This window comes from Neolamprologus multifasciatus, chromosome 2 (assembly GCF_963576455.1).
Source record: "Neolamprologus multifasciatus chromosome 2, fNeoMul1.2, whole genome shotgun sequence".
Taxonomy (NCBI): Eukaryota; Metazoa; Chordata; class Actinopteri; order Cichliformes; family Cichlidae; genus Neolamprologus; species Neolamprologus multifasciatus.
Window position 1 is genome coordinate 18,950,396 of NC_140440.1, and position 20,624 is coordinate 18,971,019.

A 20,624-nucleotide genomic window follows, 5' to 3' on the forward strand; every position below is an offset into this window, starting at 1 on the left:
CGCGTATTCTCGGAAAAGTGGTTGCAGGAGGTGAGCTGGCTTCAAACTAATGATGAACGCACAGAGATGTGGTGCAGAATGTGCCGTGAAAATTTAATAAATGACAAATTAAAAAGGCATGAACTTTTTTTTTTGTATCGAAAAAATATCGAACCGTGACACCAAAGTATCGAACTGAACCGAACCGTGAATTTTGTGTATCGTTGCACCCCTAATATATATATATACATATATACATACATACATATATATGAATGAGATTCAAACAGCCAAAGTCGTGTCAAGCTAGCTTATTGTTTGCATGTACAACAGTTTCAATTCAGCTTCAGCTCACGACAAACCTCAAATCCAAACACAAGCTGGACCGAAGCGCCTCTGGTAATGATGCTGTGACAGGCATGGTTGACGAACAGGAAGTCCATGACACCCAGCAGTCCCATGAGAGCTGCAGAAAGTAAAGGAGCACATATCAGTATTTTTCTAACCAGTTTCTCAGCTCGAAGTTTGCATGCAGACGGTTGGAAGTCTAAACAAAAATTATGTTGCAAAACTTGAATGTGTGTTGGATTTGATTAAGGAAACCTATCGTGCTGACAGAGCTACAAACTGTCCACTGTTCACTTACAACAGTTTGTAAATACAAATAAGTCATTAGCTTATACATATTCCCTTATTCCTAAAGAATTTCACTTTGCAATGATGCCACCTGCAGTTAAATCCACTTATTAATATCAAGGCATCCTATTACAACACCAAGACTAAGGCAGACTGCATGGCTTAAAGAGGTGGTCAGAGTAAATAAAAGTTTTTTGAGCCAAAATCTCAGATACTAGAGGCTGATGAAAATTTATTCATTCAATTAGACAGTTTTCCCCCTGCTCTTGACTCTGCATGATGTCACAGAAAGCAGAAATCCCTACAGTCATCTGAGGCACAAAACTCTGGTTAACTGTGGCTGTGACACACAGCAACTCTAACCAGCCAATAAGAAAGCTGAATTAGGGATGAGGGGAAAGGAGCTAAACCGTTCGTTTGAGCACTAAAGCATCATGAAGGTCAGTATATGATCAATTTTCTTTATGTTATACTTTAATATAATCTGAGACTAAATACATAGAGGTGGAAACGAACACAGCAGGTTTTTGTAACAGACCAGCTTCCCTTGCAGTGTTCAGGAAACTGCTGTGGCTTGTTACTGTTATCCACTGTAATGTTCTGGCCTTACAAATAAACCAGAGCAGGTGGCCTGTAGTGCAAGTAGAAAAATTTGCATATAGTTTCACTTAGCTAAAGATTTATGACTTCAATTGGTGGAAGAGACAGAGTTGCCCAAAAGGAGAAATGAAAGACAAAAGGAAAGCCGGCACAGAAGTGAGGTATGAATGATATTCCACTGTGCTGATGTCTACTTACATAAAACCCTCATGTGAAAAACCCATGATATGTTGGGACTCCGCTCCATCTGACAGAAAAAAGGATTGAAAAGACCCGTTAGCACATGCAAAGCTAAATACACTAAATACAAATGCTACATAAGATCCAGAGTATTGTATAAATCTGTATGCTTTACATTCTGCAACTTACGGGTCTTTTTGAAATGGCAGTTTTAATATAGTTACAAGTCATCTAACTTACAACATGCTAAAGGCTCTTTATGTTTAATTTCTAATAAAATGATCAGTTATAAAATGTCCAATAACAATGACATCAGTGCTCCACACCCTTAACCACACACCATCTGTTCCACCCGGTGTCCCACACTTCCTTTCTACCTTTGAGCAATGTCCTGTACACAGATGCAGTGGAGTGTGTTTTATGTGCATTGTGTGAGACAAGGAAGAGCTTTATCATTCATCACTCACAAAGTCCACCCGGTCCTCAGCCAGCCAGTGAAAGCACTTAAGGAACAGGAGGAGGGTAAAGAGGGCGACGAAGCGAGGAGAGAAATCATCCCTGAACACAGTGAAAGCCAGGCACGTCTCGGTCACAGCGTACCACGAGCGTTCGATGAGATGCTGGGGGTAGCCAGGAAAGAATGTTCAAATGCATATGAACAAAAGAGTCTCAGCAGTATTATTAAGATGTGAAATAAATTCTAAATTAAATACGTCACGATGAATCAACTGAACATAAAAGATATCTCTACCTCCATTTCTGCAGCTCTCAACTGACCAAAAAAGACCTTCCTCATAAACTTTCCCAGCAGAAACACCAGCACAAATGCCTGGATGTACAACACCTGATACCAGGAGAGAAAGGAAAATTTAAAGAATTTACAGAAAAAACAAAACATGGAACATTTGACTTCATTTCCAATCTTACCGCCATGCTGGGACTGCTCTTGGTGAGGTAAACTACAGTCGGGTAAAACTGGTGTTTGAGTAAATAAGCATGTGCCACAACGGCCCCAGTCAACGCCAGACTGGTGACAGTCACTAAGGCTGCTCGCACCATTTTGGCCTTGGATGCTGTGGAGGGGAAACAGATGGAGAAGGAATGGAAGAACAGGTTACACTAAACACTAAAGCAGAACGCAAATAAAAGTGATATGCTTGGGGGGGAGGGGCGTATTTATGCCATGTTTGTTTTACTTAGATAACGACTTTTAAAATAAAATGTATTAGGTAGACTTTATGACGGTATATGGTCAAAAGGTTTTGGCATTCATAGTGAAATATAGTTGTGCTGTTAAACAAAAAAAATACAGAAACGTTTTATATTTAAACATCAGTGATGCTTCCTTTTGAAGTTTTGAGCTCACCACTACAATTATCAGGAATAACTTATAGTAAAGCTAGTTAAACAACAGCTACACTCCCTCTTCAGAAAAATCAAACAAAACCACGTATACAGATGCTAAGTAGCTTACTGTTTTTAAAGCTAATGGGCCAATGAAGTCTGAAAGCCGACAGACCTGCTAGGTTTTCAAGAAATATTAAATGCTAAAACCACAAATATAAAGAAGCTACACATTATCCAAATACCCGAAGATACGATTGTCTGGGTTAATAATGTTATCTGCTCCACAGACTAACTGTCAAACAGTTAACTGTGTTAGTTAGCCAGTTTTAGCTAGCGTTAGCCTGCTAGCTGCTACCGCTGTCACTACTCTGCGGGACTCACCTACTCGATGTCTGTGGTAGACTTTCTCCTTAGTACCTTTGTCGGATGTATCCCTGCCTACTTGAACTGTATATTATCAGCAACTACTCCATTTCAGCTCTTTCACAACACCCTCCCTGTAAAATTTATTATCCTCACCCCTTTCTGCCTGTATACGTGTTTATCTTTGGCTTGCTCACTAGAAGCCACCTCACGTCCGGTTGGTAAAATTATTTTGACGCAAGACCAATTTGTGTGTCTCACGACATGCTTGTGTTCTTATGTCCGGTAATCGCTATAAAAAGCAGATAGAGGGACGCTTAATTTACAGTATTTAGTCACGACTTAATATTAGTGTTTGACCCCTATATCGCGTAACAGTGTTTGTAGGTGCGGTTTGTTTCACACTATATTGTCAAGCGACTCACCTTCTAGGCTATTTACGGTAAATACAAACGTGGACCAATAGGAAGTTGACTGGCTGATGCGTCATCGGTTAACGCTTCAGGTCTGGCGGTGAAAAACTGTAAAAAGGGCAACTTGCTATTCTGTAACCTCCTGTACTCATTGCGTTATATCTATTTTTGTTTATTTATAAGCTCAGGTGGACATGTATACACACACACACACACACATATAGGTGAAAAATATTTGTGCTACGTTGTTATTCAGAGCTGATTAAAGATTCGAATAAAGCTTCCTGAAAGATTTATTGAAACATTTCCTTTAACTTTAACTGTTTCTAAAGGTTCTGCGTGTACCTACCTCATGAATATGAAGGAATCCTGCATGCTGTCCTTATTGAGACATGCTGCAAGAAATACAGAAATATCAACAAAATTTCCACATTTTTTAAGTTCTCCATTTCAGCCAACAAGTGCTTTAACCTCGTGGAAAGCAAAAAGAATGCTATTCTTGTATAACAGATTTATTGACACTAAGCCGTACTGTAAACAGAAATAAGCTGTGGACTTTATGTACTTAATATTTCAGTCATTACAATTCACTGTCCTTTATGAGTTTACCACAGTGACAGTGTATTTTCACAACCCTTTACATCAAATAAAGGCTATTCAAAGCAATCAGCCATAGATAGAATGATTCCATGGAGAAAGCTAGATGGTGTGTCATCAGTTTTCATTATCAGAACAAACCACTGTGTATGGTGAATCCATCTGCTCACTTATATTTTGACTGATTGTTGCCAATTTGCCAAGACCAGAAGTAAGCACAGAACAATAAGCTATCGCTGTTATCAACTGGTAACTTAAAGACATTTTTGTTACCTCAAGTAAAAATAAAAACTTGACTTTAGAAAAAAGAAAGAAATAGAAACAGTATTTTTACTTAAAACAAAAAGAAAAACAAGAGGAAAATAAAATAAAAATTCACAGGAAATGCCTTTGTCCAACACAAGCAGGAGACTGTTGCACACTGAGGTTATCGTCTCTATGCAACTGAGCCAAAAGTCAAAAATTTAAAAACAAAAACACTTAAAAGTACAAAACTAAAATTATTCCGTTACCAGACAACCCCTTTATTTCATTGAGCAAAGGAGGTCAAATTATTTATCAACATAATGCCTTGGTACCCACGCCAAACCTATCCAACATGCCTCCATAAAATTCATGAGTGCACAATATTGTTAATACAGTGAGTATGGAAAATACAGCCACTCTTACTTGAACACGAGAGTACAAACAAGAATCAATAATGATGGCGTCCACTTTCTGATTATATCATATATGACTACTTCTATTACGATAGATGTAACATTCACAATGTTGTTAGTTTATGGCATGTTAAACTTGTTCAGTGATTGATCTCCCATATCAAAAACTATCAGGTTGGCATACATAACTTTCTTAAAAGGCAGTAGCTCAGTGTTCAATTCTAGCAGTAGAGACTATAAAAAGAAAGCATGTTATATCTGAGTCTAATGATAAACATAGTCATGTCTATATCTTTATTGTAAATATCTGACATTGAGACAACAATGTAAGAAAAGGGTTTTGTAAAATTTCAAATTGTCAGACACAAGGCAGAGTAGTGAAACAGTTCTGCTTCATTAAAAACTACACATATGGAGAAACAAAAAGTTATTCATCAAACAATAAAACTTGATGCAAAAAAATTAACATTTGACAGATTCAAGCTTGACAATGGAGCCCTCAGTTCTCACTACTGCTTGCATTGTCAAGCAGTAGTGTGTCCATGTCGTCACTGCTACTTGGGCATTTTCTCATCTTTCTCCAGGTATTTGCTTGCAACATTGATGCCATTTCAACAACTGGATGCTGGCTGCGGGTGCTGTTGAATTATTAGCCAGTCACTTCCCAAAGTAAGTGTAAACAGTTCAGCCATTAAGACTGTTTTAAATTAGAAATCATTGAGGGGTTTTGGGGGCAAGGGGGGGTGATTTTCATAATGGGTCTCCCAGGCTCTCACAAGTCCAGTATTAGGACACAGAGGAAATTGGGTTGAGAGGAGAACCCATTTGTGTTAGCACTTTGTCTAGCCACTGAAGCGGCCCGTGCAGGTGCACTTCGATCCAGCAGGGGGTGCTGGTGACATCCTGTCGATGATACTCTGCTCCCCAGCCCTGTGGGGGGGAAAAACAAACAAAAGGTACACCATATTACACAATGACAGTGACTGATGATGTTTGCACTTATTAAATCAAACAAAAGTGTGGCTGGTATCGTTTTCACCGTGTGTGTGCCTCATCATGACTTAATGCAGACTAGAGAAATCTAGACTACAGAAACTACCAAATAGGTGTACTTTTTGGAGTACTTTGGTAGGTTGTTTTTCTGACTTTCTTATAGCAAAAAGAAAGTCAGGTTTTGAAGTGCTTGTGGTCTGACTCACGATTAGTGAGGAATCAAGAAATTACTGAGAACGCCTTCATTCGACTTGTGTACAGCATGAAACCCTTACCTTGACAAAGCTCATCCTAATTGTACACATCTTGGTAAGCTCATAGACAGCCTCAAAGCCATGGTTAACCGACTGAGCCAGAAGTTGAGCAAACTCTTGGTTGTTGAAAATCTTCAGGCTACATCCACTGGGGATCTTGCACACAGTGGTAGGGTGGAAGCCGTGGTGGTAATTACAGTTACGACTCTGAACAAAAATGCTGGTGTCGCTGAGGCACTCTGCATACACCTCCCCTCCCACATAGTACAGGTGCACTCCTGGATGACAAACAAAAGTGTAAGAACATTTAATCACCATCATTTCCTTATTTCCTATTCTTACTGGGGTTATTACTCATACCTTTGCCAATGTGTCTGCGGGTGTTCTCGATTGTGGAGTTGCGGTTGACGTTGGACAGCAGTCCAAGGCAGAAGCGGTTTTTGTTGTTTGAGGGGTCAGTGAAGCCATCCACGAGCACACTGGTGGATGAAGCGTGGTAAGCCTCTCCGACACGATTGTTAAGTTCATAGTAGACAATAGAGCACCAGTGACTGGGCTCCTCGTACTCCACTGGCTGCACATCTGCAAACAATAGGTAAGATCAACAGATGTCGAACATGGATTTGAAATGAATTCAGACAATCCAGACAGCACACGACTGCGTGGTTAAATAAACTATGAGATTTATTAATTATTACGGTTAAAGAGGAAAAGTGTAACCAGGAGTAGAGCTGGGCGATATATCGAGTTTTTAAAAAATATCGATATATTTTTATACGAGATATAAGATGTGACAATATCCTTTATATCGATATAGTCTATGTTACGTTATAACTATACTTGTGGAGCCGCAAGTTTGCCTCTCTTTCGTCCACTTTTGTCTTTACGCAACATTACTCGGCCTCGCCCCTCCTCCCCCATCGCTTCACCTGCAGGAAGCGACAAGATGGACACGGCAAATCTCCGTTAACGAGTTACTGCGCATCGCCCCGTGCGTGGGGCTGGACGCCGTCAACGTGTTAGCTAGCTAACCACGCTAACGAGCTAACCACGCTAACGCCATGCAGCCCAGAGGCGCTGCACAGCCTAAAATCCTTTCATTTTCTCAAAAGTTGACAGCGCGCCTTATTTATGAATTCTGGTTGTGCTTGATGGCCGCGAAGCGATTTTATGTGGTACACAGCGCTCAGCAATCTGTCAAAAATTTTTTAGTACGACTTTGGTAAGCTACGGTGCTGCACCGGTTGATGGATTGTCAGAGCATTACGGCTACCGAGGAGCCTCGCGGAGTGATACGTACTGTGCTTCAACGTAATATTACCCTACTGTGTATAAGGACCATAAATGGCACCTGTTAAGAGACGTGGTTATGAAGAGGATTTCAAACTCCAGGCTGTCAGTCACACAGTAGAAGTTGGGAACAGAGCAGCTGTGAAATCTGTCTTTGTTACTATGCTCTGCATCTTTTAGTTTACATTTTGACTGCACAATTGTGAGCTTTTTGTTATGCACAAAAACAACATTGTTTTCTTTTATTTATGGAGCATTATTATTTAATAAATGCTCATAATTTATTTTTGAGTAAATCTTATGTACATCTATGCTCTATGTTAATAAAAGTGCCTGTGTGACATCTGGGACACAGCTTTGACTAAGAACTCTCTTTTTGTTCTTACTTTATGGCTTAAAAAAAATATATCTCGATATATATCTTATATCGCTGTCCAGGTAAAATATATTGAGATATGAATTTTGGGTCATATCGCCCAGCCCTAACCAGGAGCAAAGCTCTGTTAACCCAACTCATGTAAAACTACATTCAATGAGGTTACCTCAAGTAGCTCTAAAAGACCAGTCCTAACATATGGTCTACACCAACAGTCTGGTCAGAGATCATGCAAGTTTAAATAAATCCAAAGCTGTCATATCTTTCTTATTTCTGTGGTACAATGATGTGATGCTCCATAGAGGCTCTAATTTAGTCAACCTACATAGACTCACTCCCCTCTTCAGCTCTCATAAACCAAATACTGCTGGTAGACATGAAGTGTAGCGATACTTGTGCTTCAGTAAAATGTTGTTATACAGAGATTTACAAGCACCAGGTAAATCTCAGTAATGTGTGAACTGTTTTTGGCAAGGGCCTGAAAAATGTCAAAGCCCTGCATATCAGCTTAAAAAGGTTGTCAAAACACCTTTTAAATGTGGGCACTGCAAAACACTGACAGAGTCGATAGCCCAAGTGATATTAAAACATCTTTTCCTAAATATAACCATGAATGTAACAGAGGGCTGCTTCGCACTTATCCAATAAGAGTGTTCTGTTAAATGAGTCACCAAAGGACTTGAAACTGTTATGTGTAGGTTTAAGCATAATAGCTTATCATAAATAGGGGATCATGACAACACATTGGGCAACACGTTTGATTTAGAGTTGTACCGCAGCTGCCCTTCCTCACATAACCCTCCTAGAGACTTATCTGGGTCTCAAACAGGAGAACTTTCACACATTTGACAAATGGGTTAACCACTACAACTGAAAGATATAAACCAGGTTTAATGGAAGATTGTGTAAAAAGTGTCCCATAAACTAAAACGGAGACAGCAGTACTTGGATTTGAAGAGAAAAAAAAATTAGGAAGAAACAAGACCTTTGTAAATTAAACTCTGTTCATAATTTAACAGCTAGTTAAGGAGGAAAGGAAACTTATACATGAAGCTGAGATATACCAACAGGTTTGGTATATTTTTGCTACTGTCAGTATAACTGTGAGCACATCTCACCACCTCTGGCAATGCTCTGTGGTACCAGGCTGCTGTTCGTTTCCATGGACTGGGGCTCCTGGCCGATCGGTTCATCAGGGGGCATGTAGGCCGGTGGTGGGGTGTCAGCTGAGACATTAAGAGAGAAGTTAGTGGGACCAGTTGCTGCTGCTGACAAATGTACTCGCTCTCTTACGCACACAAAATCCCCTTAGACACTCCTTAGAACAATCATGACAAGATCTGTACCCCGGAAATGGTGTCAGATTACACACATCCCTCGTTTGCTAAGCCACATGCTAACCCATTCCCGACAGATGCAACATGAGCTTTTCAAGCCCTTAGTGAGGCATACAGGAAAAAAAACATCTACTTAAAACTGCAACAAGGACATTTCAGTGTATCATGATGCTTGTCAGCATTCAAAAAGCCAACCAAAGCTTTGCAGGATAAATAACTTAAATCCTAAATTGCTGTTAAAAACAAAAAACAAACAAATTAAAAACAAAAACAAAACAAAAACCACCCCTTTTTGCCAGACTGCCTTCAATCACAGGATGTGTCAGCAGATCTGGAGTGAAGCAGAGTCTAGACTAAGAGCATCAGTGCTAGTGGATGGAACTGGATTCACCTGGCTACATCATTTGTTTTTTCACCATACAACTGTAAACAGACTTTTTTTATGGGCTCAAAATGTGGTCATAAATATTTTGTACTTGTAAATCAGGATTTGTATGTGTAAAAAAGATTTGTGTGTGCGTAAAAAAGATTTGTATGTGTAAAAAAAATTTGTGTGCGTAAAAAAGATTTGTGTGTGGACTTAGCCAAAAAAAAAAAAAAAAAAAAAAAAAAACGCTGCAAGTTACAAGTACGAATTTTGACCCTATTTTTCTTCCTTTCATCTGATTGGTGTATGTCATGTCAATCACAAATGTAACAATCCAATCAGAGAACAGATGGGTTTGGCTGTCGGAGGGGCGCTTTTTTTGAACTGCAGGTCTTTGAAGGGAATAAATGCCATTTTACATGACAACCCAGCGTTTTCCTTCATGAAGGAAAACAGTCTGTGGTCGTCCGAGTTTGGTGATTTTTGTGTCACAGGTCTACGTGTTTAATATAGGGACTTCCACAGCCTTTTCAACAGCGCTGCGGACCGCGGGGTGGGGGCGGGCAGTGTTTTGGAAATGACAGTCTTCATTACAAAGCTTTCTTCGTTATGAATTAGCATAGATGTTTTTATTGAACATTTGAAGAACTAGCAAAAAAAACAGAAACTCTTGTAGAGGACATAAAGTCAGAGATAGAAAAGACAAGGAGCAGGTGCATCTAGTACAGGTAGAGCTGCTGCAAAAACCCACAGAGCTCAGCAGCCAGCAACAAATTCTGGATCCTTTGCTTTTAGTTAGCAGTTAGCATTAGCAGCACATCCTGCGTCCGATGTGAAAGGACTTCTATGCTGCGCACTGTGACTCACAGCAATGGTCCCGGGTCAGCCCTGACTTTGTGTTAAACTAATCCTAAAGTAATAATGGTATTTCTAACCACTGATATACCACAACTTTATCCTTTCAACAGCTACTGAAAGTTAGGGTACCTAGCTGCTATCGGATATTTATATAGAGATCCTCCAGCTTCAACCTGTATTACCCTTCAAGGACCTGCAGTTCAAAAGAGCGCCCCTCCGACAGCCAAACCCATCTGTTCTCTGATTGGATTGTTACATTTGTGATTGACATGACATTGACCAATCAGATGAAAGGAAGAAAAATAGGGTCAAAATTCGTACTTGTAACTTGCAGCGTTTTTTTTGGCTAAGTCCACACACAAATCTTTTTTTTACGCACGCACAAATCTTTTTTACACACACAATTTTTTTTTATTACACATACAAATCCTGATTTACAAGTACAAAATATTTATGACCACATTTTGAGCCCATATTTTTTCCCCCCCTTGCATTATGCAACTTGAAAAACCGAAATCCTGAGAGACCAGTGTTTATCAAAAGTCAGACATTTGTTGGCTACATGACAGTGACAATTCAGAAAAACAATGGTTTGGCAACTTTCCCAGGGTCAGGTGGAGGAGAGTATTTGGTGTACCTGGGAGTTGGAATGGACTTGAGGGCCCCGAACTGGCAGGAGAGTTTGGATAAGTACCAGAGCTGGCTGGAGAAGGAGGATATGGCGAGTTGGGAGAAATGGAAAAAGAGCTGCCGCCACCTCCACCTCCTCCACTGCTGCCACCCCCATTGTGCGACTGTTGGAAGGACTCTGGATAGGTGGCATTCAGGGGCATGTGTGGCTCGTTGTGGGTGAGGTTACGGAACTGTACCAGCAAGCTGTGCTGTGGGTTGAACTCGCTGTGCCGTGGTACCAGGACAGGAGGAAGCACTGGATGGAAGAAGAAAAATGAATTAAACAAGTGTGCTGAAAAAAAGAAACTGCACACATAATGTATCACCATGTGGAATTCACAATTCATGAAAACTAAGTTTTTAAGGAGTAGGGCAAGCTCAAAACAATTAAAATTTACGTGAAAATAATTAAAACCGGAAAGCAGCATAGATTAATCTTGTAGAAGCTGAAAATACCTAATGTGTAGAACACTGTATTTGTATATGCTGAGATCGTTATTACAGTATTTTAATATGATGATATGATTTTAATAATGCTACTATCAAAAATAACTCTGAAGGAATTCCAACCTGTATGTTGAAATAGAGATGACTGAACAACAACAGTGAGTCTTGAAATGTTATTTTTAGCTCTTGATACATAAGAACAAGATGTCCTTCACATTTAATTTTACCCTTAAAAAGGATTGAAGGTTTCCCTTTGCAATATATTACTCTGACTTTAAGAGTCCAGGCTCCAAGGCTGAAATATAGTCTTCTCACCGACAAGTGATCTGCATCTTTGAACCGGTCAATACAGACCTTGCAATCCTGAACCAGTGTAGTATCAGAAAGCCTGTATCTTTAGGGTCATCCATGAGTGTGTAAGTGTATATGATGGGGTGTGGGAGAAAAGGGGGAAGGGAGGGGGTTAAGTGATGTGAAAGTGCTGGGAGTTTAGTCTGAGTGGTTTATGCGTTTAGTACACTGCTTTCTGATGCCACACCCAATCTGGAATGCCTGAGGCATATAATCTAATAAGACTCCCAGAGCTAGTGATATTGATTTTCTGTGAAATGGAGGGGGCGGGCAGAAAAGGCCCGTGTGATGACAGCCTCCTGACCTTTGTAGATTTGTTTACCAGCTCTACAGTTTACTGAGAGATGTGCACAGTTCTAAATTGCTTTAATCCATCTTGTATTTGAAAGTTGAAAGGCAAAAAGCAAAACGAAACAATAGGCTAGAAATGTTAGAAACACTGCAAATAAACCAATTATGTGATGACTATGCCTCACAGAACACAGGTTTAATCGTATATACACCAACCATTAACATTACATGCCTGTTTAAATATAAAAGCTAAGGTTAATTAAACAGAACCTGTTTAAGGTGAGAAAAATTACATACCAGGGCTCTCCACTCTCTTGTAGTGATATGGGTTTATGCACACCTCCTTCTGCTTGGATCCAAACGGATACTCGCAAATGTCCAGAGGCTTGAGCTCATGGTGGGACTGTAGATCCGGCCAGCGCCACACTCTGCAGTAGATAACATGAGGAAGACCCTTCCTGTGGGAAACCTGCAGCCGGCCGTCCAGTGATCTTGGAATGGTAACACACTTGCTGGGCTGTCCAGGGCAGCTCAGCGCTTTCTCCAGGTCTTCCATGGCACCCTTCTTCTTCTTCAACTTTTTCACAAGTGCATCAACTGCCTTTTCTGCCCATTTCTCTTCCTCGTCTCCCTGTTTCCAGCCGAGCAGGCGCCTGACTGTTGGACTTGTGAAGGAGAACAAACTAGACATGGAAGTCATTCTGCAAGTTGTAGTGCAGGTAAAAGAGAGGAACTTTCCTTCGCGATGACACTAGGCCTATGCAAGGGGGCCAAAAATCAGTCAGTAGGTAATCTCCAAAGAACGTTATTAACCCAACACAGTCTGTGAGCGTGTGATGAACAAAAGAAGTTGCCTGAGTGAGTAATATAAGGGTGCAAGTATGAAAAGCCAACACCGATCAGGGGTGGAGTGAGGGAAGAGGAGACTTTAGCCTTTTCTGACCAAGGACAGGAAGCAGGGGAGGGCCAGGAGTGAGCAAGCAGGACGCAGCTGCTGCTGCTCAGGAAGGGCCCTCCAGCAAGCTGTCCGGAGTTGGGTCACTACCACTGATGGAGAGGGGGGAGTGTAGTCTGTAGGAGCTCGAATCCGGACTTATGTTGAACTGATACACTGCAGCAGGCCTCACTGGTGCAAGTCTGACACACGTCTTATAAGGAAGTGCTCATTTCTTGAGAACTCCCAATGCTCTTTTGACTAACTTCATTCAAATCGCCCACAGTCAGGGTTTCCTCTGTCAGCCTTCTGCAAAACACAAAAGATGAGAGATCAAGAACACATGTAAAGTTTGAAATTACTGTTATCTAGATGAACAAGCAAGCCTTTCTAAACATTTATAGCAACTGTTACAGTTTTTTGTTTAATGACATGAAACAGTCTTTATGGCAACCCACTTAGAGAAGCACTATTTTCAATCCATGGGGTGGGGGTTTGGGAATTCAAGAAAGCCCTTTGTGCTATTTTTGATCTGACACATTTCCACAGAAACGCCACCATCACTACTTAGATGACTCAGTTATGTGAAATGCGTTCCATCTCAAACTCGAGATCAATCATGCACATGGAAAACACTTAACAGCCATATGGCCTAAAATGCATCTAACATGAGCATTTGACACAACAAGCAATTCTGCAGAAAGGCAGGTACAGAGTGCTCAAGGCCAACTCCCCAGTTAAACAAAATAAGGAAAGCAGTTTGGATCGGGACCAAAATGTAATGAGCTCTTTTTAAAGTGCCACCTCTTCAAGTTTCAGGACATTCTGCTTTTGGTGGACTCATGCTTAGAGGCAGACACACAGCTGTGATCACACTGGCAGAGGAAAGAGCAGAATAGATGCTACATTCGGACTAACAATGATTGCTGAACTGACTGGTACAAGCTATGTCACAACAGGCAAAAACACTTAAGGCAGCATGTGGAGAATCTACTTTAAAAATAATAATAAAAGAAAATCTGTTTTTTTGCCTAGTGAAGTCTCAGCCAATTTTTGAACTACTTTTCAAATAAATAACATGACAGTTGAGAAAAAATACTGACCTCTCTCTTCAGTATTTGCACTGGGAAAGGGAAAAAAAAGTAAAACTAAGAGTTGCTGATTACCCCTCACTACTGATGCACTGCACCAAGATACCTTTGTCTCAGACTCCTCTAGAGATGTTGAGAAGTTCGGGCAATTATGACATATAACACTTCAATCCACTTCATACAGACAGAGCAGACAGAGGGTCAACACATGCAGCCTGCAGCAGCAGCTGTTTGGGGGCCTGTGAAACTGGCCTTAGTCAAAAAGGATGTAACCACAAAGAGCTGCTTCCTCCCTCATCCCATCTCTGCCCAATCCCTCCCTTCCAGCTAACAGCTGTCCAACAGCACTGCACCCACTCCCATTGCTCATTGTTCTCCACACACATGAAAGCAGAGAGAAACATCCTAAAGCAGGACACACACACACACACACACCGAAAAAAAAACCCCATATCAACATGTAAATGTTGGGAGCTTTTCTGGAAGTCACCAGGCCACATTAAAGCAGTTCTTCCTACATGTGGATAGGGCTTTTTCAGATTCCAAGTGATACACAAGTTCATGGTTCAGTTGGTAAAGACAAGTAATCAATTTACACATTCAAACTTATGGATAAACACACTGTAGCTACAAAGACTACATTAAATACGATTTCTCATGCCAATCCTTCAGATAAAGCTGAGCTTTTCAAAAGACAAACAGTTCACGCCGATAGCTTATTCTGTGTCAAACCAGTCTCGACTAAAGTATGTTTAACCAGATTCAGACAGATATCAGTGGGCTGATATTGGCCTATCACAGATTTATCTGTAGTTTACAGTACTGGCATGTTAATAACAACACTATCGGTTTCCATTTTTATTACAACTAGTTCCATGTGCGTGCATGAGAAGAATAGCAACAAATACATCTACGCCAAGATCCAAGATCCCCCCCCCCCTTTTTTTTTTAAACACCCTAAAAATACTACCCACTATCAGTTAGGGTGCTATGTATTTTACAACATTGCATTTTGACAAGTACTTATTTGTTAACCCTCAGTAAAGGTGGCTTACATTCTTACAAAAATGACCATGAGTTTACTCTTTGTGGAACCAATTTAGTATGACAGGGATTGCTTGCCAGATATATAAAAACTATTAAAGGGCAAAAACACAAAACAAAACACTACAACACCACACCACTGGGATTTCTTAACTAGTTGTTCCCAAGTCGAGTTTCATTTCCCCAAGCATAAAATACCATTTTTAAATGGCCTAATATAACAACCAAAGGTTAAGACTTGTGGATCAGTTGTGTCTAAACGGGTAGTAAAATCGTCAAAGGCCCACTATGACCCAGGGAAAACTCTTAAATTAAATTGAAAATATATAGGTCATAGATGCATTAAGAAAATGCATATACACATATGTACATGGATACAAAATTTTAAAAAATACCATCTCCAAGCATGGCGGGAAACAATGAGATGTACTTTAATAATAGGAAGTGCACCCCAGAAGCTTCTCAAATCGTTGATAGATGTTCATCAGTTTGGGCTGCTCTGGATTACACGCCTGAGAAATCCCTTTAATCCCGTTTAAAAGGTGTCTACATAAAACGCACACAGCAAGCAAAACAAAAAAGACAAAAAAAAAAAAAAAACTCCCCAAAAAACTGGAAAACCTGACAACACTACTTTGTTTAACAGCGTGTAATCCGTCTTTAACGCTTGTCAAACATGAAGTAACACGGAAGGACGATTCAGTACCCCCCAGAGAAAGAGAGAAAAGGCATTCAGAAAGACGCATCTAATTATACACAGACCCCAGAAACAGCAATAAAAATAGCTTTTAGTACTGCTCCAAGTGCTCCACGAAAATACACACGGTCACAATATAATATAATATCCCACTGGCATTAGCTAACTCTGGTATGTAGCAACTTGATGTAAGTAGTATCGAGATTTTGCTAACTAGCTTAGCTTGCTTTCACAGAACACATATTGTTTAGCGTGAAGTTTTTAATTAAACACCTCGTAATAACCATCTACATAAGAGTCTACCATAATCGTTTTATCATCAAGTATAACTTGGGGAGTCATCGTATTCAGCCTCTTAGTAGTTTGACAACGTTTACTTCAGCCTTCCTCCTCTTCCTCCATTCCAGAAACTTTTTGAACTTCTCACAACTGAAGCTAAGCTATGTTAGCTGTTAGCCAAGCTCTCCGAGGGGAACGGAGCGCCGAGCCTCTCTGTGTCCTGCTGATGTAGCTCCCTGGAGTTCAAGTCTATTCTCTTATTTCAACCGTTAAATAACCACATACCTTTCAACAATGCGTGCGAGTCATGACAGTGATCTTTCTTGCAAACATTTAGCCCGTAATCCCAACTTTTATATAAATTTCTTTCGTTTTCAGAGCCCCTTCGTTCCGTCTCTCCGTTCCATGTCCTCCAGATCCTGGAGTGAAATAGTCTGGGAAGGCGGAGTAAATATCGCTCCGCTGTCCTAACAAACTAGTGCTCGCTTTGGCGTTAAGGTCCGTGAGGATTTAGTTTCTTACTGCAAAGACACTAAACATTAACACTAGTTTTAAACAGCTTTTAATGTACTACTAAGCATGACCCACAATCGCTTACTTTTCGAAAAAAAAAAAATCAGGTCACTTTTCTCGAGTATTGTTCTAAGTGAGCTAACTTTTCTCCATCTTGACATTTGCGACCCGAATATCGAAAATATAACGTTAAATGATACGCCGGCAGCTAAAAACGTATAAGAAATGAAAGTGAAACGCTTCCCATTTATTCTTTTCTGCTTTTGATGTTTAAGTGATTGAAGCTGGACGTCTTACGGTGGTCGTGCTGCGGCTCTGGAACGTCTCACAAGTTGCTGGCTCCACTCAGTCTGGAGGGCTGCGGTTTGTTGTGTATTGTTGTCCTTTGTAGTCACTTGTTCGACACTTCGCCAGCCCTCGCGATGTTAACCCTTTGAACTTGAGGAATCAAAACAGAACTAAATATTCCACGACGATTCCCGTAGAGGAACCGCTACTTTCTCACAGGACAGTGTCGAAGCTGCGGATTCTCCATTCAGTCTGCGGACTCCGAATGAAATGCAGTGCGCGTGCTCTGCCACTAGCGAGCACCCGACAACCTCACGAGGAATATCACAGCCTACTGGTTTGCTTTATAAAGTGGGATTCTCGCGATTCCTTCCTCCCATCCCATTGGGATAGCCACTTCAACAAAGAAGTGTTCAAGTGAGTTAACCAGACCTACAGCATTTACAAATAAGAACATAAGATATATGTATTTTTTAAAGGTGGATTAATACTTTTCTTCACAAACTAAAATAACTTGATCGTTTGCTGATTGTCAGGCTGAGCTTTAATGGGAAACCAACCACAGTAGTTTCTGAGTTGTTTTTTTTTTATAAGACTCAACAGTGAGCATCAGTGACCTTCAGTGGGCCAGCGTGGGCAGCCAAGTCTGAAGTCACCTGTCTATGAGTTGTATCAAAGTGTTACAGGAAACACTATAGCAGGGGACCACTTTATTTTGTTGCTGACATCACTGCTCTCAGACAAAACACAACATGCTACATACCATCCACACAAGATTACAGGCTGCCCATAAGAATCCGTCATGCATTGACTCTGTAATCCTTTGCATGAGGAAAAATTACACATTCCTTCCTCCTCCGGGCTCTGTAAACGTGTCCCTTCTGGCTGTAAGTTATGTGTTCAAACGTGAACAGTGGAACTATCATATTTGTTTTTATAACAAATGGTAACCCCACTGTTGAACGGTTGCCGCAATGCAGTTTGGAGTTTACATTGGTCTAATTAAATATTCACAGTGGATGGTGACGTGAGCTCAGTCTGGAAATCACACTTACACTTAAGCTTGTGTATCAAAATGCAAGATATTCAAGAATCAAATGCATTATTCTTATGTATGTATTCCCTTAATGCTTTCAAGGCAACTTCTATGGGGAAATTCCACCTGCAAATCATCATTGTGTAATGCTATTGATGCTTTGCAGGAGGAAAACTACTACTGACACTATTACAGTTCATGTCATTCAGGTGTACAAAGCTTTCCTTTTTCTATTAAAGGGGATATATTCAGTTTTATTCCATTTTCTTATAAATATACACTTTTCAGAGATTTTGGTCCATACTGGCATATTGACATCAAAGTTAGTGGTGATTGACTGCCTGCACGTTTATGACTAGAAGCTCCCGTTCTGTTACATCCCAAAGGTGCTCTACTGGAAAGAGTTCTGGTGACTGTGGAGGCCATTTGAGCACAGTGTCACATTGTCATGTGAAACCAGATTTGAGTTTTGTGACATGATGCACTGTCCTACTGGAAGGAGCCATCAGAAGATGGGTACACTGTGGTCATAAAGGAATGAATATGGTCAGGAACTATACTCAGGTACGTTGTACCACCTCACGGCAAAAAGTGTGTCAAGAAAGTATCCTCCACACCATTAGACCCACCAGTCTGAAGCATTGATACGAGGCTGGATGGATCCGTGATTTCGTGTAGTTTCATGTAGTTGGCGTCTGAACTTGCCATCCAAATATTACAGCAGAAATTGTGACTCATCAGACCAGGCAACATCTATTGTCCAATTTTAGCGAGACTGTGTGAATTATAATCTCAGTTCCTTGTTCCTAGGTGACAGGAGTAGCACCAGTTGTGGTCTTCTGCTGCTGTAGCCCATCTGCTTCAAAGCTGGATATGTTGTGTGTTCAGAGATGCTATTCTGTATACCTTGGTGGTAATTTGAGTTGCTGGCCATTCTCCTCTGATGTCAACAAGACATTTTCACCCAGAGAACTGCTGCTCACTGGATTTTCCCAGCAGTTTCTGAAATACTCAGAGCAGCCCATGTGGCACCAACAATGATGGCATGTTCAAACACTTTTTTCTTCCCTGTTCTGATGTTCCATTTGAACTTCAGAAGGTTCTCTTGACCATGTTTGACTATGATGGTCTATTAGACATGGTCAAAGCTTGAAACAATTAGGTCAGATTAAATTGAAGTATTCCCTTCAAGGCAAAGGTTGAGGCTTCAGACAGTTTTTCAGCCCTTTGTGATGTAATAGAGAGATGTTCCCAATGGTGCGGTCACGCCAAGCAAAGTTTTAGCTTGGCGTGACTATATGAAAAAGTCTATACAATGAGGCAAACTGAAATAAATTTGCACAGCTGTTGGCCATACAGGTAACTCTAGGATAGCACAAGTTAAAACACATTAGCTCTGGTGAAAAATTCTCTCTAGCCTGTGTTACGAAAAACCATCAGCTGGGATTTTCCTATGGGCTGCAGATTCTCTTCTGACACCACAAACAGCCAAAATGTCACTGTAACTAGACAGTTACCAGTTGTACTCCCTTCTTGTCCTGGTGGCTGTCAGGGGAAAATATTTTCAGGTTTCCAACAAAGCAGACTTCACAGGAGCAATTAAACCTAAACTTTGCTTTGCAGTTGGTGCGAGTGCTGTTTAAACCTTTTTGTGAGGGGCAGCCAATCATAAGAAAGCAGGCTTGTGATAGCAGCTAAACTGATGGGCTGCACCAACTGAAATAATGATGATTTCTTTTGAAGCTGGGAATCATGCAAAGTCATTCTAGTACTCTCCAATCAATAGATAAAAATAAATAAATAAATAAATAAATAAATGAATGGAGCACAATAGATCAGCTTCATGGACAGACAGGAGATAAAAGATATACAGGTTGTATTTTTCTTATCAATAGGAAGTCTCACTGTTCAGTTAACTGGCTTTCCACTCCTTTTGTGGTTATAAAAACTTTCGTAGCTTTTGCTAAGCATCATCCGTGTGGTTCACTCACAGGTCAGCTGCCAGTGCAAGCAGTTTGATTGACAGGTGATCAAACAGGTTAAGTATACACTGTTTAGGTAGTATGCATTTGTTCAATATCTGTGGGTGATGAGCCAGTCTTTTGAACTGAACAAGCATGTAGTGTTGACATAGTTTTGAGCTGAACCCTTATGTGTCACACTGTTCTCTTTGACTGTCTGCCTATTCACAGTCAGCTACACAAATCCTCTTCCACCTTCTTCAAAAATAAAACTGCACAATGCATCACTTCCTGTTCAAAGGTTTTTTGTTTTTTGTTTTAAACACCAAGCCAACGTCAGGCACATCGTGTTCAGAACAGCAAGTGAGTAACATATTCACGAACTGACGGGAAGCTGAATCACAGCGGTGTTTGAAAACACACAGCAGTAAACTTGGTGGTCGGCCTCAAGACACCAAGGCGATTTTTGATTGGTTGGAGAAATCAACCCGTCTTGAATTTAGTCACACGCAAGACGATTGAGATCTGAAGAGTCAGTTGCTGCAATATTAGAGAGCTAGAAAGAATGCCGCCTGCGGATTGCTGGGAGCAACCATTCAAGGAAAAAAATAAAAATACTGTGAAGCCATCACTATCATCAATTTCTCCATGCACATAGTAAAAATACTAGGTTATGTTTCAGCCAGCTACTTCAAATTGCTCTTTTTAAATCTACTTTTTTTTTTTTTTTTTTTTTTAAAGAAAGTGAAACTCAGTTGTGCAATAAAGAGA

At 40.5% G+C, this 20,624-nt stretch overlaps 2 protein-coding genes and 1 long non-coding RNA gene across 6 annotated transcripts in view; 1 reads left to right on the top strand and 2 right to left on the bottom strand.

The window, feature by feature from the left end:
- The window catches only part of syvn1 (synovial apoptosis inhibitor 1, synoviolin), a 15,681-nt gene extending 11,772 nt beyond the window's left edge, over positions 1-3,909 (bottom strand). Inside the window, exons 1-6 of the mRNA XM_085134021.1 lie at positions 3,124-3,909; positions 2,323-2,468; positions 2,147-2,239; positions 1,863-2,015; positions 1,414-1,462; positions 342-445 (exon numbers count right to left, since the gene is read on the bottom strand). Of these exons, the coding sequence (XP_084990147.1) occupies positions 342-445; positions 1,414-1,462; positions 1,863-2,015; positions 2,147-2,239; positions 2,323-2,454 (531 nt within the window). The 5' untranslated portion in view covers positions 2,455-2,468; positions 3,124-3,909. The remainder of the gene's footprint in view (positions 1-341; positions 446-1,413; positions 1,463-1,862; positions 2,016-2,146; positions 2,240-2,322; positions 2,469-3,123) is intronic.
- Positions 3,910-4,678: 769 nt separating this feature from the next.
- Positions 4,679-16,994, bottom strand: smad5 (SMAD family member 5). 4 transcript variants are annotated; one of them, XM_085134058.1, is made up of 7 exons: positions 16,866-16,994; positions 12,308-13,253; positions 10,887-11,177; positions 8,806-8,913; positions 6,382-6,603; positions 6,043-6,299; positions 4,679-5,704 (listed from the first exon to the last, which is right to left on the bottom strand). In XM_085134058.1, the coding sequence occupies exons 2-7, from the start codon at positions 12,708-12,710 to the stop codon at positions 5,561-5,563; spliced, it is 1,425 nt and encodes a 474-aa protein (XP_084990184.1). In that variant the 5' UTR covers positions 12,711-13,253; positions 16,866-16,994; the 3' UTR covers positions 4,679-5,560. The 4 variants fall into 4 exon arrangements, with proteins under 4 accessions (XP_084990184.1, XP_084990202.1, XP_084990177.1 ...); XM_085134076.1 differs by lacking the exon at positions 16,866-16,994 and adding an exon at positions 16,341-16,472 and having other exon boundaries at positions 8,809-8,913; XM_085134051.1 differs by lacking the exon at positions 16,866-16,994 and adding an exon at positions 16,341-16,472.
- Positions 16,995-17,163: 169 nt separating this feature from the next.
- On the top strand, positions 17,164-20,468 carry LOC146524209 (uncharacterized). Its single transcript, XR_014869604.1, has 2 exons — positions 17,164-17,273; positions 18,279-20,468. It is a non-coding gene; the product is annotated as an uncharacterized LOC146524209 (long non-coding RNA).
- Positions 20,469-20,624: the final 156 nt, after the last annotated feature.

Excerpts from the sequence above, each read along its gene's own strand:
- smad5 (XM_085134058.1), bottom strand. The coding sequence starts at position 12,710 with ATGACTTCCATGTCTAGTTTGTTCTCCTTCACAAGTCCAACAGTCAGG. Across the intron at positions 6,300-6,381 it reads CCGCAGACACATTGGCAAAG|GAGTGCACCTGTACTATGTG; the intron begins GTATGAGTAATA and ends TTTGTCATCCAG. Across the intron at positions 5,705-6,042 it reads TTAGGATGAGCTTTGTCAAG|GGCTGGGGAGCAGAGTATCA; the intron begins GTAAGGGTTTCA and ends TCCCCCCCACAG.